The sequence below is a fragment of the Pantherophis guttatus genome, chromosome 2 (genome assembly GCF_059756535.1).
Source record: "Pantherophis guttatus breed Tessera chromosome 2, ASM5975653v1, whole genome shotgun sequence".
Lineage (NCBI taxonomy): Eukaryota > Metazoa > Chordata > Lepidosauria > Squamata > Colubridae > Pantherophis > Pantherophis guttatus.
In genome coordinates, this window is record NC_142064.1 from 234332006 (window position 1) to 234347091 (window position 15086).

The window sequence follows — 15086 nt, forward strand, 5'->3', positions numbered from 1 at the left end:
TGACCAACCACATTCAACATGTAGTCTTCAATGGAACTGCATCTACATGGAGGGAAGGATGCATTGGAGTACTCCAGGGCTCTATTTTAGGCCCAGAGCTTGTCAACATATTTATCAATGACTTGGACGAGAGGATAGATGGGGAACTCATCAAATTTGCAAATGACACCAAACTGGCAGGAATAGCCAACACTCCAGAAGATAGGCTGAAGATACAGAAGGATCTTAACAGACTTGAACATTGGGCACTATCTAACAAAATGAAATTCAACAGTGAAAAAAGGAAAGTTCTACATTTTGGGAAGAAAAACAAAATGCACAGGTACCATATATGTGGTACCTTGCTCAACAGTAGTAACTGTGAGAGGGATCTTGAAGTCCTAGTGAACAACCATTTAGATATGAGCCAGCAATGTGCAGCAGCTACCGAAAAAGCCAACACAGTTCTGGGCTGCATAAACAAAGGGATAGAATCAAGATACCGTGAAGTGTTAATACCACTTTATAATGCTTTGGTAAGGCCACACTTGGAATATTGCATTCAGTTTTGGTCGCCAAGTTGTAAAAAAGATGTTGAGACTCTAGAAAGAGTGCAGAGAAGAGCAACAAAGATGATTAGAGACTGAGGCTAAAACATATGAAGAACAGTTGCAGGAACTGGGTATGTCTAGTTTGATGAAAAGAAGGACTAGGGGAGACATGATAACAGTGTTCCAGTATCTCAGAGGTTGTCACAAAGAAGAGGGAGTCAAACTATTATTCAAAGCACCTGAGGATAGAACAAGAAGCAATGGGTGGAAACTAATCAAGGAGAGAAGTAATTTAGAACTAAGGAGAAATTTCCTGACAGTTAGAATAATTAATAAGTGGAACAACTTGCCTGCAGAAGTTGTGAATGCCCCAACACTGGAAATTTTTAAGAAGATGTTGGATAACCATTTGTCTGAAGTGGTATAGGGTTTCCTTCCTGGGCAGGGGGTTGGACTAGAAGACCTCCAATGTCCCTTCCAACTCTGCTATTCTATTCTATTCTATTCTATTCTATTCTATTCTATTCTAGTCTAGTCTAGTCTAGTCTAGTCTAGTCTAGTCTAGTCTAGTCTAGTCTAGTCTAGTCTAGTCTTCTCATCGTTCCCACCACCCATCTCCTTCCACTTATGACTGTATGACTAAGTTTGTTGCGTGTATCCTTACAATTTATAGTGATATTGTTTTCTTGATTGCTTATTTGTACCCTATGACTATCATTAAGTGTTGTACCTTATGATTCTTGATGAACGTATCTTTTCTTTTATGGTCACTGACAGCATATGCACCAAGACAAATTCCTTGTGTGTCCAATCACACTTGGCCAATAAAAAATTCTATTCTATTCTATTCTATTCTATTCTATTCTATTCTATTCTTTTCTTTTCTTTTCTTTTCTTTTCTATTCATCTATTCTTTGACTAGATGACCACTAAGGAATAGGAATCCTTCCATTCCCCACCTTTCAGTCACAACCGAAGAAGCTTTTTGGATGAGAAGTAAAATGTTTTCAAGGAAAAAACCAAAAAAGTCCAGTTGACTTTTGAAAAAGCACCTTTGGGACAACCATGACTTGGATAATTGAGAATCTTCATAAACATATACACAAATCAATTATAAATTATTTTAGAAATAAATAATTTATTAGAAAATAAATATAAATTTAAATGACACATTTTCATGACTTAAACAAATTAAACAAATGCATGGTATTGCTGTTCAAACAACAACTATCAGTCAGACAATCACTGTAAATTGGGAAGTGTGAATTTGGAAATCTCAGTTGGTTGCTCGTAGCTTCATAACTTAGATATTCTTGTATCCTATCTGGAAGAGAAATCCTATTATGCCTTCCAACCATCCTCACAATCTTTACACATAAATTTTAGATTCTGGAACAGGTTTTAGCATAACTGCATTCCTAAAGAATGTATTACCAAGGTGATTATATGAAAATCCATGTTTCAAATATGTGTTAACTGTATTTCTTGATTTGTTACATTGCAGCAACACTACCTTCTCTCAAGGCAATTCAACAGAACAGAAAAGGGAAAGGAAATTCACATGGAAACACACAATGATTATACTCAGACACACAGATCAAGAAAAATAAGAGCCATACTAACCTTATTTCACAGGCTCCTTTGACACAATCTAGTAACAGTGGTAATATTAAAATGTAATGGCAAGCTGGTTCAACTGAATTAATGGGAATGAATTTGTCTTTTATTTTTTCATTTAGAGACAATGAGATGGAATGGTGTTTAAAATATTGGGCTGATAGAATTCAATTATCTGCCTTTCTATCTTAGAATAGCTAATTTAGGAAGGTAGATAATTGAATTCTATCAGCCCAATATTTTAAAAGATAGAGAGATTTCAGTTTTGCCCACATCTTATTTTAATCTGCTCCAGAACATGCCTGCATTATTTTATCTTAGTGCTGATTCATGAATCATATGATTAATTTAAAGCTCCCAAGCTGTTGTAATTAGCATTATGACTAAGATGAGATCAGTAGCTAGATAGAGGAAAAGGTCAAACAAATTGGTTATTCCAAGGGATTAGAAAATGGTTTTATAAAACTCAAAATTGAATTTAATAAAACCAAAATTGAGTTTAATAAAACCAAACTGATTATTTCATTACATAGTCCATGCAGACATCAGAACACTGTGCCATTTTGGAGATAAAGTGATATTGAAGCTCATTTCTTGCCAAACTGTGACAACAATTCATGATAACTCCCTTGTTTATATCGTTTTTTCTAAGGCATTTCTATCATTTTAAATGATCAATATAATCAAAGCTCTTTCTATCACTAATAAATTACGTATAACTTCTTCCTGGTATTCATTAACTTTCTCAGTTATCCAGTATGCTTCATCTATAATGTCTCTTGTTCTATACCTAGCCAGAACACCTGGCATTTCCCTTTCCATGTAAGGATCTAATTTGCATTGAAAGATTAGTGCAGTGTTGGAAGACCCAAAGGGCCAAATCATACCAGAGAAGATCTAAGTAGTCATTCAACATTAATACCAATTTGATGGCACACAAATGATCAATCAATCAATCAATCAGCCATTTTTGGTGGTCCAAGTAGAAACACAAAAAGTTAGCTGCCTTTGCACTACATTTGGCTGGACTGTGCAGGTAAGGATATAATAAGTATAGGAATGGTGAATATTAAAAGAAAACTAAAAAGAGTCCTTAAGAATGATGCAAAATCCACATATTGCTACTCAAAATTTTGGAAGCTGAATTAAGACATAGTCTTAAGGACCAGCATGTTAATGATGGGTCCAATCAGGAACTGATTCAGGAAGTCCTCCTTTTCTATTTAAACATGATTGGAGAAGATGTAACAATAGGACTGACATCAAAACAAGAACCATGTTGGATTTTCAGGTGGCTTCAAGGTGAAATTAAAAAAAAACGTTTGCATAGACTTGTTGCATCATGATAGAACCGTGTAACTTTTTCTACTGGCAAATTGTCACACATATGTTCCAAAAAGGCAGTGTGACATTGGCATTAGGATGCTTCTTTTTACATTCTAATTAAAGCAGCAAGTTCTTGTGAACACTGATCTGTTGATATCAGATCAAAGTAAGGTAGACAGTGAATCAGATTCACAGATTCGCATTAGTTAATTTATAATATAAGGAGTTATTTTGCCTCAAAATGCTAACAACAACAACAATACTATCGAATCAGACAAAGAATCTGTCCTGATTTCCAAGTGTTCCAATTGTGAATACTAAAATACATTGTAAAAGACTGTAACTTTACTATCTTTTCCATTGTAGGTGGAAAGATCCAGTTTGGCACAGTGATTAAAGTACCAGGCTAGAAGCCAGGAAACTGTAAATTCTGGTTCGTACAAAAGTCAACTGAGTGATTTTAGGTCAATTGTATCTCTCAGCCTCAGAAGATAGCTGTGACAAGTTACTTCTGAAAATTAGGCAGGAAAATTACAAGAGGCTTGTAGGGGGCAAGAGCAGTGGTGGGATTCAGACGGTTTGGGCCGGTTTGGGCCGGTTTGGGCGAACCGGTAGTTAAATTGCTGGCTGACCCCGCCCCTCCTTGCCCCTTCCACGAGTCTTTACACACACCATTTTGGCTCCCAGAAGGTTGCAGAGAGGCCTGCTAGGCCCAAAATGGGGTGCCGGGGGTGCAATACAGCCCCCCTGTGGCCCGTTTTTGCTCCAAGAAGACTGCAGGGAGGCCTACTAGGCCCAAAACAGGGCACAGTGGGGTGGTGCGTCCCTCCCCCATGGCCCGTTTTTGCTCCCAGGGGGGTGCAGGAGGCTGAGTGCTGCCTGTTTCACCCACTGGCCATGTCCACCCTGGCCACGCCCACCCAGCCGGTCATTAGGGCAGAGAACCGGTCGTTAAATTATTTGAATCTCACCACTGGGCAAGAGTCAAAACATTGATTTGAAAGAACCAATTTCTGGGTATTAAGTAAGAATGGAAATTTTCACCAACTCCTGATATTTACTATGTTCATTATACTAGTTTCCACTGATGAATCCAGTATGATATAGTACTGAAAGTATTGAACCGGAAGTGGATGGATGCAGGTTTAAGTCCACCCTCTGCGTGTTTTAGACAATCTTTCTTTCTTTAAATACAATCTATCACACCAATTTCTTGGTCAAAAAAGTGGAGAAAAACAAGGCTCTATCTTGGAACTCGAGCAGGAAAAGTATGATATCAATAAATCAATAAATGAGAACTACTAATTAACAAAAGAAATGAAGTGAGCTGCTATTAGATTTAATATCATCCCCCACCCCCCATAATCCAGCCAGTTTATAATTTAGATTCCTATTTTCCAGTCTGATGCTGCATTACTGCAATGTCCTCCCCAATCCTTGATATGTTAGTTTGTAAAAGAAGATAAATTTGTCCCCCTCCCCAAGGTTTCCTGCCTGTAAACCAGCAGCCCCCAATCTTTTGGGCGCCAGTGACTGGTTTCATGGAGGGTGCTTTTTCTGTGGATCGGTGTGTGTGTGGTTTGCTGAGCTGCCTGGATCCCACATTTATACAGCTAGGGTTTTACTTGCTTGCGCAGCCTGGTTCCTGCTGGACCATGGACTGGCAGTGGTCTACAGCCTGCGGGTTACCCTGCTGTAAAGGATACTGTAGCTGTTCCAGAATTTTTTATTTTTTGGGAGAGGAGAAATGGGGGGAGAACTATATTTAAATTGATAAATATGAGGTACCTTTCATAAGAGAAAAGATGTCATCCCTAATTCAACATCGTAACCATGCTTGAATATACAGGAATTTGAACTCAGTCTTTTAAGTAGTAAGCAGTGTTTACCTAAACAGACAAATATGTTCAATTCACTTTCACCTTTCATTAGTTTTTTTTAAAAAAAACATGATTTTTTTTCATTTTATTTATTTAAAGAATAGCTTATGTATGTTATCCCTTTAGAATGCCCCATTTATTTACTTTAAAAATAAGATATGCTACTATATATTTACCAATCAAATCCAAAAGCTTAATAATCAAATACTTTACCTGCAAAACAGCTTAAGAACGAAAGCAGAAATACGAGTTTCCATAGCAACATCATCTCCAATTTCCAAGGTCAAAAATTCCTCCCATCCAATCATCTGAGAAAGATGTAGGACTACGTCAATCTTCCTGATATTATTTTATAAGCTGTAAAATAAAGTTATTGGTTTAGAGTATATGCAAATATTTATGTGATATTGTTTGCTTTGATTTTTAATTTGATCATTTTTATACTATTCAGTATCTATTCACCTCTCAACTTATATTTCTAATACTTTTTTTCCTCATGACTAGCCATGCAACTTATATTAACGATCAACAGATACCAATTGAAATAATTTGCTACTTGCTCGAATTGAATTTCACTAGCATTTACATGTCCAGACATCTTATTGGCACTTTGATTTATGCTCAAATCATTAGCAAGAGAACCAAAATAAATATTATATGAAGTCATTGGAAGTTCTTAGTTGTGTTTCTAGAAACACACAATATATAACTCGCCATACAACTACTATGTACATTATTCAAGTTTACAAAATGTCTTTAAAAATATGAATGGAATTCTGGGCTATGTCATTCAGATACAGATTACAGATTCGGTACAAAAAGCATGCAGATAAAAATATGGCTCTGATTAAAACCAATTGTCACTGGAATGACAGTGTTAGAAAAATATATTTTAGCAGGAAAAAAAAGCAAAATTGGGAAAACTAGTTGTAGAAACTTTGAAAGAAAAACAGATTTTCTTCTATACACTATATAGATTATCTCAAAGGACATAAGGCTTCTGGTTTAATATGTGAATTGAAATACAATCCTTTATTTTTAACACCTTTTAAAATTGTGATACCTTTACGAAACATATGCAAATATCCTAAAGGATAATACTATGTAGAAAACCAGTCAGTTCAGCATTTGTATCTCTTGAAAATAAAAAGTGTATAGCTGTACACATCTATATGTCTGCTGAAAATAAAAATAAAAATGAGTAACACAAAAACAATTAGCCTTTCTTTTGGTTGCCAGCTATATAAATGGGTAAGGTCCCCCAATGTTTTTGTTTCTGTCTTCCTGTTTCCAAACAATTGAAATATTTATTCTAAAAAGAAAACTTGGTTAAGAAATATTTTTATTTAAATATTGAATGGTTAAACAAGATATCCTCGTTCCTGTTTTTTTTTTCTTTAAAGACATTTTGCTTCTCATCCAAGAAGCTTCTTCAGCTCTGACAGGATAGTGAGAAATGGAAGGATTTATATTCCTTGCAGAAAGCTGGTCATTTGCATGCTTTTAGAAGGTCTTTGAAGCACTTGGAGGTTTATCTGTGTCCTCAGGGTCACCTCTATGTCAGCATTACTCAAGCTTCTTGGATGAGAAGTGAAACATCTTCAATGAAAAAACAAGAAAGTTCAGTTGCCCACCGGAAAAAGCATCTTTGGGACACTTTTATATGATGCATCACCTTCTGAAGACAATCAGGTTTGCAAGAATTGGCATTTCTGCCACCATTTGTGCACAGCCTTGATCACAGAAGAGAAGACTATGCTCTTTGCCAGTGAACCATTTTATTCATAGGTGGATATGCTTTTGATTTCTTCTAGTTGGATGATGCATGAAAATACTGGGGGTGCAGTGAAATTGGCATAGTGTATACCATTCTAGTCTATGAGAAATAAGGAACTGATCAGCCTACTCGATCAAGAATGCAGAGCCAGCCTAATGTTCTTGAAACTAGATTAGGGTTAGAGATTCTATTTCTTTATCTATGTGCTTCTGTACTAATTTGCCCTAAGAGAGGGGAAATCAACATATTAAATTAGTATAAGGCTGGAAATTATATAAAATATTTGAACACTATTGTTGTAGTTCACTTATGTACCTAGCAATTATGCACAATACAATACATTGTACGCAGGGGTGGATTCTACTTACCTTTACTACCGGTTTGCAACGTGGCCACGTGCGTGCGCTCGCTTTGCTTGCATGAGTGTGTGGGCTTCTGTGCATGCATGCACATGCGCAGAAGCTTCCTAATGATGTTGGGGTCAGTGGGCGGAGCTTCCCACCGGTTTTATTATTGGTTCTATAGAACCGGTCCAAACCGGGGGCAATCCACCACTGATTGTACGGTTCTAAAACAATAGTGACAATAAAATATGTTTTTAAAAGTATTTTAATTTTTTCTTATTTTTTCTAAGCTTTTGCCAAAATATCCTTGCTTTGGACAAAATCTGTTTTTTCTAGTTTCCAAAATGTCTGAAAATAGTATGACCTTTCTTGGCTCAGTTGTTAAATGAATCGTGTTTCCCCATTGACTATGCTTGTCAGAAAGTCTCAAAAGGTGAACATGTGTTCATATGACTCTGGGACACTGCAACTGTCATAAATATGAATCAGTTGTCAAGTATCTTGAGTTTTAATCACCTGACTAGGGGGATGCTGCGATGGTCGTAAGTGTGAGAAACGGTCATACGTCATGTTTTTCAATGCTGTTGTAACTTTGAATGGTCACTAAACCAGCTGTTGTAACTTGAGGAGCACCTGTATATGAGGCTGGATTGAAATTTGATACTGATCACCAAATCTGTATATTACATAAGGAAAAAGAGAATGTAAATAAATGCATTTGAGCACAAAAAAGATAAAAAATAAAATAAAAGTGGGGCAAAAGGGATGGGAGAAGGGGATGAAGATGAAGATGAAGATGATGAGGTCAGATTTTAAGCTGCCAGCAACTCTTTCCTTTGCCACCAGCCTGCTTTTATTAGCAGTTGAATTCAACCATTCTATATCTATCCCCTCACTCTCTCCTTTCCTCCTCCCTGCCCCTCCTCTTTCATTCTCTGAATATTAGATTTGCAGGCTGCTAATGTGAATTTCCTTATGAATGCCAATTGTATTCAGTTACTCTTTTTCTTTTAAAACTTCTTCTCCCTAAGGCAGTTTCAATACTTGAACTATAAAATAAAGTCACAGGGTAGAATAGCATCCCTTAGAGAGATTTCCCAACCTATTTTTTCCCCCTTTTTCTTCTTCTACTTTTTAAATTAACAGTACAATCCATTTGGAGTAAACAGGCCCACTTGTAAGTTAACACAATTCATAGTCATATAGTTTTTGCAAATATGAACTGCTAGACCTGGTTATAGGACCTTTGTGCATTAAGCGAACAAAGATTACTTTAAAAGTATTAGAAGCTAGTCTTCCATGCGTACCTATATTTTTCACCTATTTCAGCCTTAATGAAACAAGCACATGCTTCCATTATGCTAAGTTACCTGTGCATTTCTGTAGTCAGTTCACCTATAGTATCCTCAGGAAAAAGAGTGCAAGGATGCACATCCAGTAAGAAAGCAGATGGGTTGAGCTTTTAGTGCTAAACTGTATGCAAAAACACAGCTGAGACTTTACATTTGTGTGTTTAAGTGATATATAGTCTAATTGCTGGATGCATTGCCCTTCTTTCTCTTCTTCCTTTACATATTAGCTATGAAAGCAAGAGGTAACAGGAGCCTTTTGCTGCTGCCTGCCTAGATATTTGTTGCTGAAAATATTAAATTAGCCATGATCACTTTTCTCATTCTTCATTACAGATTTGAGTGATCATAACAACATTACAGTACCCAGAAAAGATACCCAATTGGTCAGATATCAAGGCTAAAAGCTTTCAGGCTAGTAAAGAAAAGAAAATGTATTGTAAAGATTTATCTTTCCTATCCTGTGATTGGGCAGGCAACTGTTTCTGGAGGGTTGAAATGGTCTCTCTCTCTCTCTCTCTCTCTCTCTCTCTCTCTCTCTCTCTCTCTCTCTCTCTCTCTCTCTCTGTGTGTGTGTGTGTGTGTGTGTGTTTCTCTGTCTCTTTTTTTTTTTGAAAAAATTTTTTAATTTATTTTTTAAAATAGATAAAATACATCTTTTTAGAGCAAGGGTTTGATCCGGTATAAAATAAGTACAATTGCTCACACTCCCTTCCAAATTTCATCCATTAACATCTTAAAAAGGAAAAAAGAAAAGAAAAGAAAAAGACACAAAGAAATCCAAACCCAATTTTTATCACGCAATCTAACATCTTATTCTAAATATTTAGCATTCTGCTATATCACCCTAAATCTTAAACTCCAACTATAAACAGCTCTTTGTTATATTCATTTATCATTTTAACAATCAGTATTTCATATATGTTCCTTACTTCTAAGACCCAAATCAAATCAGTATTTTTCTTAAATCACATCTAATGTCCATAGTTTTAACATAAAATATTTTACTCCTCTCTTAAAATCCTTTCAAAATCAATTCACTTTAAAATTTATTCCACATTTCCATCTATAATTTATTATTCCCAAAATGCTTTGTTTTTGCTAATTACGAGCTTCTTCTCCATTGCAACTAGCATTTTTCCAGGGATGCTTTCCTCCATTCCTCACCTTATATTTAACTGGTTCACAGTTGGCTTTAACTGCTCTCCAGCATTATCACCTCCACTCCTCCTAAATCTATTATTGAGCTGGTTCACAACTCAGTTGGCTGTTTTCCAGCAAAGCTTTCTCCACTCCTTCCTATTCATGGCTAGTTCACAGCTTTATTTCATCTAATCACCAAAATCAAACTTCTCTTCACTCCTAACTTTTTCATTTATTTGACTGGTTCATAGCATTTTGTTTTAATTTACCAATTTAAAATAATAATGCATTATAACAAATATCTTCTCACCTACTCTCTCCTGAACTATTAATTTTCTTTAAAATTCTTCCATTTCATATTTATTTCTTATTTTTCTATGAAAAACAACATTTTGAACCACTTTGAGAAGCAATTTTCCATAATTATAAAATCTATAAACAATTCTTATTAATATTCAAAAATTCATTCCCACTCTCTTATTTTTCTATGGAAAAAACAACATTTTAAACCACTTTAAGGTCAATTTTCTATAAACGTTAAATCTCTTATTAATATTTAAAGGCTCAGTTCATAGTCTTCCAATTTTTTGTAATTTTTCTATAATCACATTTTCCTGCCTTGAAAATAATTATAAAATCTATAAACAATTCTTATTAATATTCAAAAATTAATTTAGATTCTCTTAGTTTTCTATAAAGAACAACATTTTAAATCACTTTAAAATCAATTTTCTGTGATCTGTACTCTTGTTGCCTAGCCAGGTTAATTACAACAGTAATATTAATGATGAAAAATAAAAGAAGAAACAGAAAGGGAAAAATATGAGAGAATAAAAATATAGCAGGAAAGATTAAAAAAAAATTAAAAGGAAGAAAAAGAAATGAGAGAGAGAGGAATAAAATGAAAGAAAGAGAAAGAGAGAAAAAAGAAAAAGGAGGAAAACTCCTAACATTATTTAATCTTCAATTACATAGAAAATATTACATCCATTTTAATCAAACTGTAGTATTTTTTTTCTCGTCTTGCTACCCAATATATTCCAATTTTTTCCTTTCTCCAATCTGTTCAAACTTTTTTTTTCTTTTCAGTTTCAGTATCATCATAGTTATAAAGACTAAAAGATTTAGTTCTTTTGTGTTCCATATATGGTATCATCATGTCTTCTTCTGTTGCCACTCCCTTCCCTTTTGTTGCCACGCCATTAATCAGCAGTTTTAATTGTTCCAATTAGTTTCTTCTTTCTAAATATCAATAAGTTCTCCAATAGACAGATTAGGTTCATCCAAAGTCAAGCCTCCTTAGTTTTTTCTCAAAGTAATCCAGTTTGGGAAACAAGAAACAAAGTTTCTCCTTCAAATGGCAAGCAATCCACACTTTGCACTTTCACTTCTTCTCCACTAGCAACCATTTTGCCTTCCTCCACTTGTCTTTTCTCATAGCTTCAAAAGGTTTCTGTTTATTTCCTCTTCTTTTTCTCTCTCTTCAAAAATAATCCATTCTCATTAAAGAGAAGGAAAAACTGTCAAATTTTATATCCAGCCAAAGGAACAGTAATTCCAAAGCAATCAATAGGTGCTATAATCCATTAACAGGTCTTCCTTTTGTTAATTGTTTTAAATCCTTTGCCCAAGTAATTCTTAGCCGCTATAAAGGCTAGGGCACACTTATTGATGACCATTATTTAAAGGCTGTTCCCGCCAGGGTAGATCCCATTCACCTGGCTTTCAAACACCTTGCTCCTGCTTCTCCTCCTGCACTTCGCTTGTCCCAGATGCCGCAGCCTTGAGGCAGCCGCCACGGCTGCCGCTCCCACCACCGCTGATGCAGAGGGCAATTCTCTGGCCCCAAGGAACCTGCCCGTTCCTATTGGCCATCCGAGGGGTCCCTCTCTAACCCCCTGTCCCTACAGAACAGGGTAGATCCACAGACCTGCCGGCGGCGGCTTGGCAGACGGAGTTTTCACAGGGCTCCTAGGAGCCCCACTATTTTCCTGTCTGAATCACTGTGGCGCCAACCGGAAGTCTCTCTGTTTCTCTGTCTCTTTCTCTCTCTCTCTCTCTCTCACACACACACAAGCATACTTGGCCAGTGATCTTCAAAGTGACTTAAGGGTATGTTTCTCTATTCCATTTATAAAGTCCCCTTTGTTTGTCATTTTACCTCAGGTGCTCTGACTAGTTGGGACAGAGTTCTTCAGTTCATTCATTCATTCATTCATTCATTCATTCATTCATTCATTCATTCATTTGTAGCCTACATTTATTATTTTTACAAATAACTCAAGGCTGCAAATATATCCAACAACACACCTTTCTCTTCTTATTTTCCCCCCACAACAACAATCTTGTGAGATGAATTGTTACAGACTAATCTCAGCAACTCACTGGCTTCTTTGCAGTGTAAGGTGTGCCTTTTCAATTGGGCTGGTATTTGCAATGCACTCTGATAAGTGCCAAACTTTGCTTATCATGCAGAAAGTTCCTGCTATATACAGTATATCTATATAAAAGATATATAGAGAGATTATGCCAAGATTCTGCTGTCCAAGCTGTAGGAACATCAGACAAATCTTGTGCTCATTCACTTTATGGCATGATATAGCATTAATTTTATATCAAATGAGAATTTCTCATCACATTTCTTCTAGTACTTTTTACAAATCATATGCGCATATACTTAAGTTGTGACAGCTTGTGTTTCTCAGGTCAGGGAAAAATCATCTTTGAACTAGCAGGTGTGATACGCACCAGCTGTCATCATATGGGATACATTCATAAGAAATACTTGTCATGTGAAGTTGAGAATGTTATGTAAAGTAAATGTGGCATAAGCATAAAGTTTCACTCAAAGATTTTAATTAAGACAGGTGAGTGCTGGAGGGTATTCCCCTTCCAATCAACACATGAAGAAATATTTCACATGATTCCATGTTGTTACTACTGCTAAAAAATATTTTGCTATTTTCTCCTTACAATATACCCTCAATATTTTTGTGACTATTGAATACATGAAATCTCAATAGGCAAGGACGGGGAGGGAAATTTTGGATTATAATTTTCTATTTTCTTTTCTGTATTATTAAAGTAGCACACCTTTAATCCTGAATTATACTAGATAGTTTTCACATCAGACTATGCTTCTCCATAAAGAAAGATTGAGTTATAAGTAGCATGGGCAGATGCAAATAAATATTTTTGAAAGACATCTCTATCTTTATCTACACTTAGGTCTGAATATAACTCCTATCAAAAGCAAAATGTAGTGTGAACCAAAGATTGTTTACCCTATCAAGGAAATACTGGAATCAAATAGAATCAACTTCCAAAATTAAAATATGTAGGATAAACAGAATGCCAATTATACTAAACAATAAAAACTTGCCTAACTGCCACAAAGAACTCAGACCAGAACTACTTATTAGCTACCCATGACCTCAGAACAAACTACATATTTGTCTGGGATGGTATAGAAATAATCAACTAGATTATTTCAGCAGAACAGCCACAAAATTCCCTGGAAATTGGATGCCCAAATAATAGATCCATCAACAGAACTATAGCAGATATGATTTACCACCCAATCAGAACCAAACTATTCAAGAGAAACTATTGAGTTGGATCAATCAGAACAGACCTACCAGCATGTCCAAGTATCAATCAATTGACACTTTCCAAGAAGCATCCAATCACTATCCAATCCCACATAATTCAAGACCATATAGATTCTAAATACAGTAAGGCAACTGCCACTTGGTCACCCTTGCACAGATGAAGCTTTGCATAAGAAAACGTCTGCAGCATTTGTGATGTACACTTGAGTAGAGGTCTTCCTGAACCCAGAGAACCCAAAATGACTTATAATATCAATAGTTACATGCTAAAATATGGGCATAGACATGAAAAATCTTGGATTGCAACTGGGAAGATTAGCTCGGAAAGCTCAAGAGTGACTTTGGGTCAGTCACTCTTTCAGCTCAGTTGACCTCACAAGGTGTCAACAAGACATTCTTTAACTATTTGGAGAAAAGGCAAGTCAGATCTCTTTCAGGTAAAAGAATTTGATATGTTCTTTCAATATAGAACAATAACCTCAACTATTTCCTCAATATTGTCTAGCTTCAACAGAAGAGAATATTTATAGATCAGGGTTGAACTGTGGAGTCCTTGGTGCGCTGGGAATGTTATCTAGTTTGGTAATGAAACATTTGCAAGAAAACTACCAAGCTCAGAGAATACCAAAGATTCCATAATTCTTTAGATCACAATCAGTTAAAGCTTCTGGTACTGTTGGCATAAAATACAGGATAATTGTTCAGGTAAAGTAAGATGCTTTTTACAGGCTAATATATGAACAGCTATTTGCTCTACTGGAAAAATCATTTGTAAATAAATAATAAAATCATCTTTAGTCATAAAGGAAAAAGGGAAGAGAGTAATTTAGCAGCAACAGTGGCAACATCTGCTTGTTCTTTTGGCATAAGTAATTATTGGTACAGACACTTTAAAGACAGAGAATTATCTGTAATGCTCAAGTTTTGTGCAGCTGATTTTATGATTGACATTTCCCATTCACTTTTTTTATTTCTTACAGTTTATATATGGTAGGAATAGAATGGAATGGAATGGAATGGAATGGAATAGAATAGAATAGAATAGAATAGAATAGAATAGAATAGAATAGAATAGAATAGAATAGAATAGAATAGAATAGAATAGAATTCTTTATTGACCAAGTGTGATTGGACACACAAGGAATTTGTCTTTGGTGCATATGCTCTCAGTGCACTTAAAGGAAAATAAAATACATTCATCAAAAATCATAAGATACAATACTTAGTGATAGTCATAGGTTGGTAATAAGCAACCAAATCATACTAGAAAACAAATAAAACAATATAAATTGTAAAGATACAAGCAACATGGTTATAGTCATAAGTGGGACGAGATAGGTAATATGAAGGTTGAGAAGAAGAATAGTAATGCAGTCTTAGTAAATGATTTGACAGTGTTGTGGGCATTAGTTGTTTAGCAGAGTGATGGCATTCAGGAAAAAACTGTCCTTGTGTCTAGTTGTTCTGGTGTGCAGTGACCTATAGCGTGATTTTGAGGGTAGAAGTTGA

The 15086-nt window shown here is 35.6% G+C and overlaps 1 protein-coding gene and 1 pseudogene across 11 annotated transcripts in view; both read right to left on the reverse strand.

The window, feature by feature from the left end:
- The window catches only part of CNTN6 (contactin 6), a 229013-nt gene that overhangs the window by 183621 nt on the left and 30306 nt on the right, over positions 1-15086 (reverse strand). For all 11 annotated transcript variants that reach the window (XR_004595209.3, XM_034440535.3, XM_034440534.3 and 8 more), the window contains exon 2: positions 5567-5710. Coding sequence is in view for 10 of the 11 variants with exons in the window: in XM_034440535.3 (XP_034296426.2) it covers positions 5567-5621 (55 nt within the window). In the remaining variant the exon portion in view is untranslated. The remainder of the gene's footprint in view (positions 1-5566; positions 5711-15086) is intronic.
- On the reverse strand, positions 14-2969 carry LOC148115547 (uncharacterized; annotated as a pseudogene).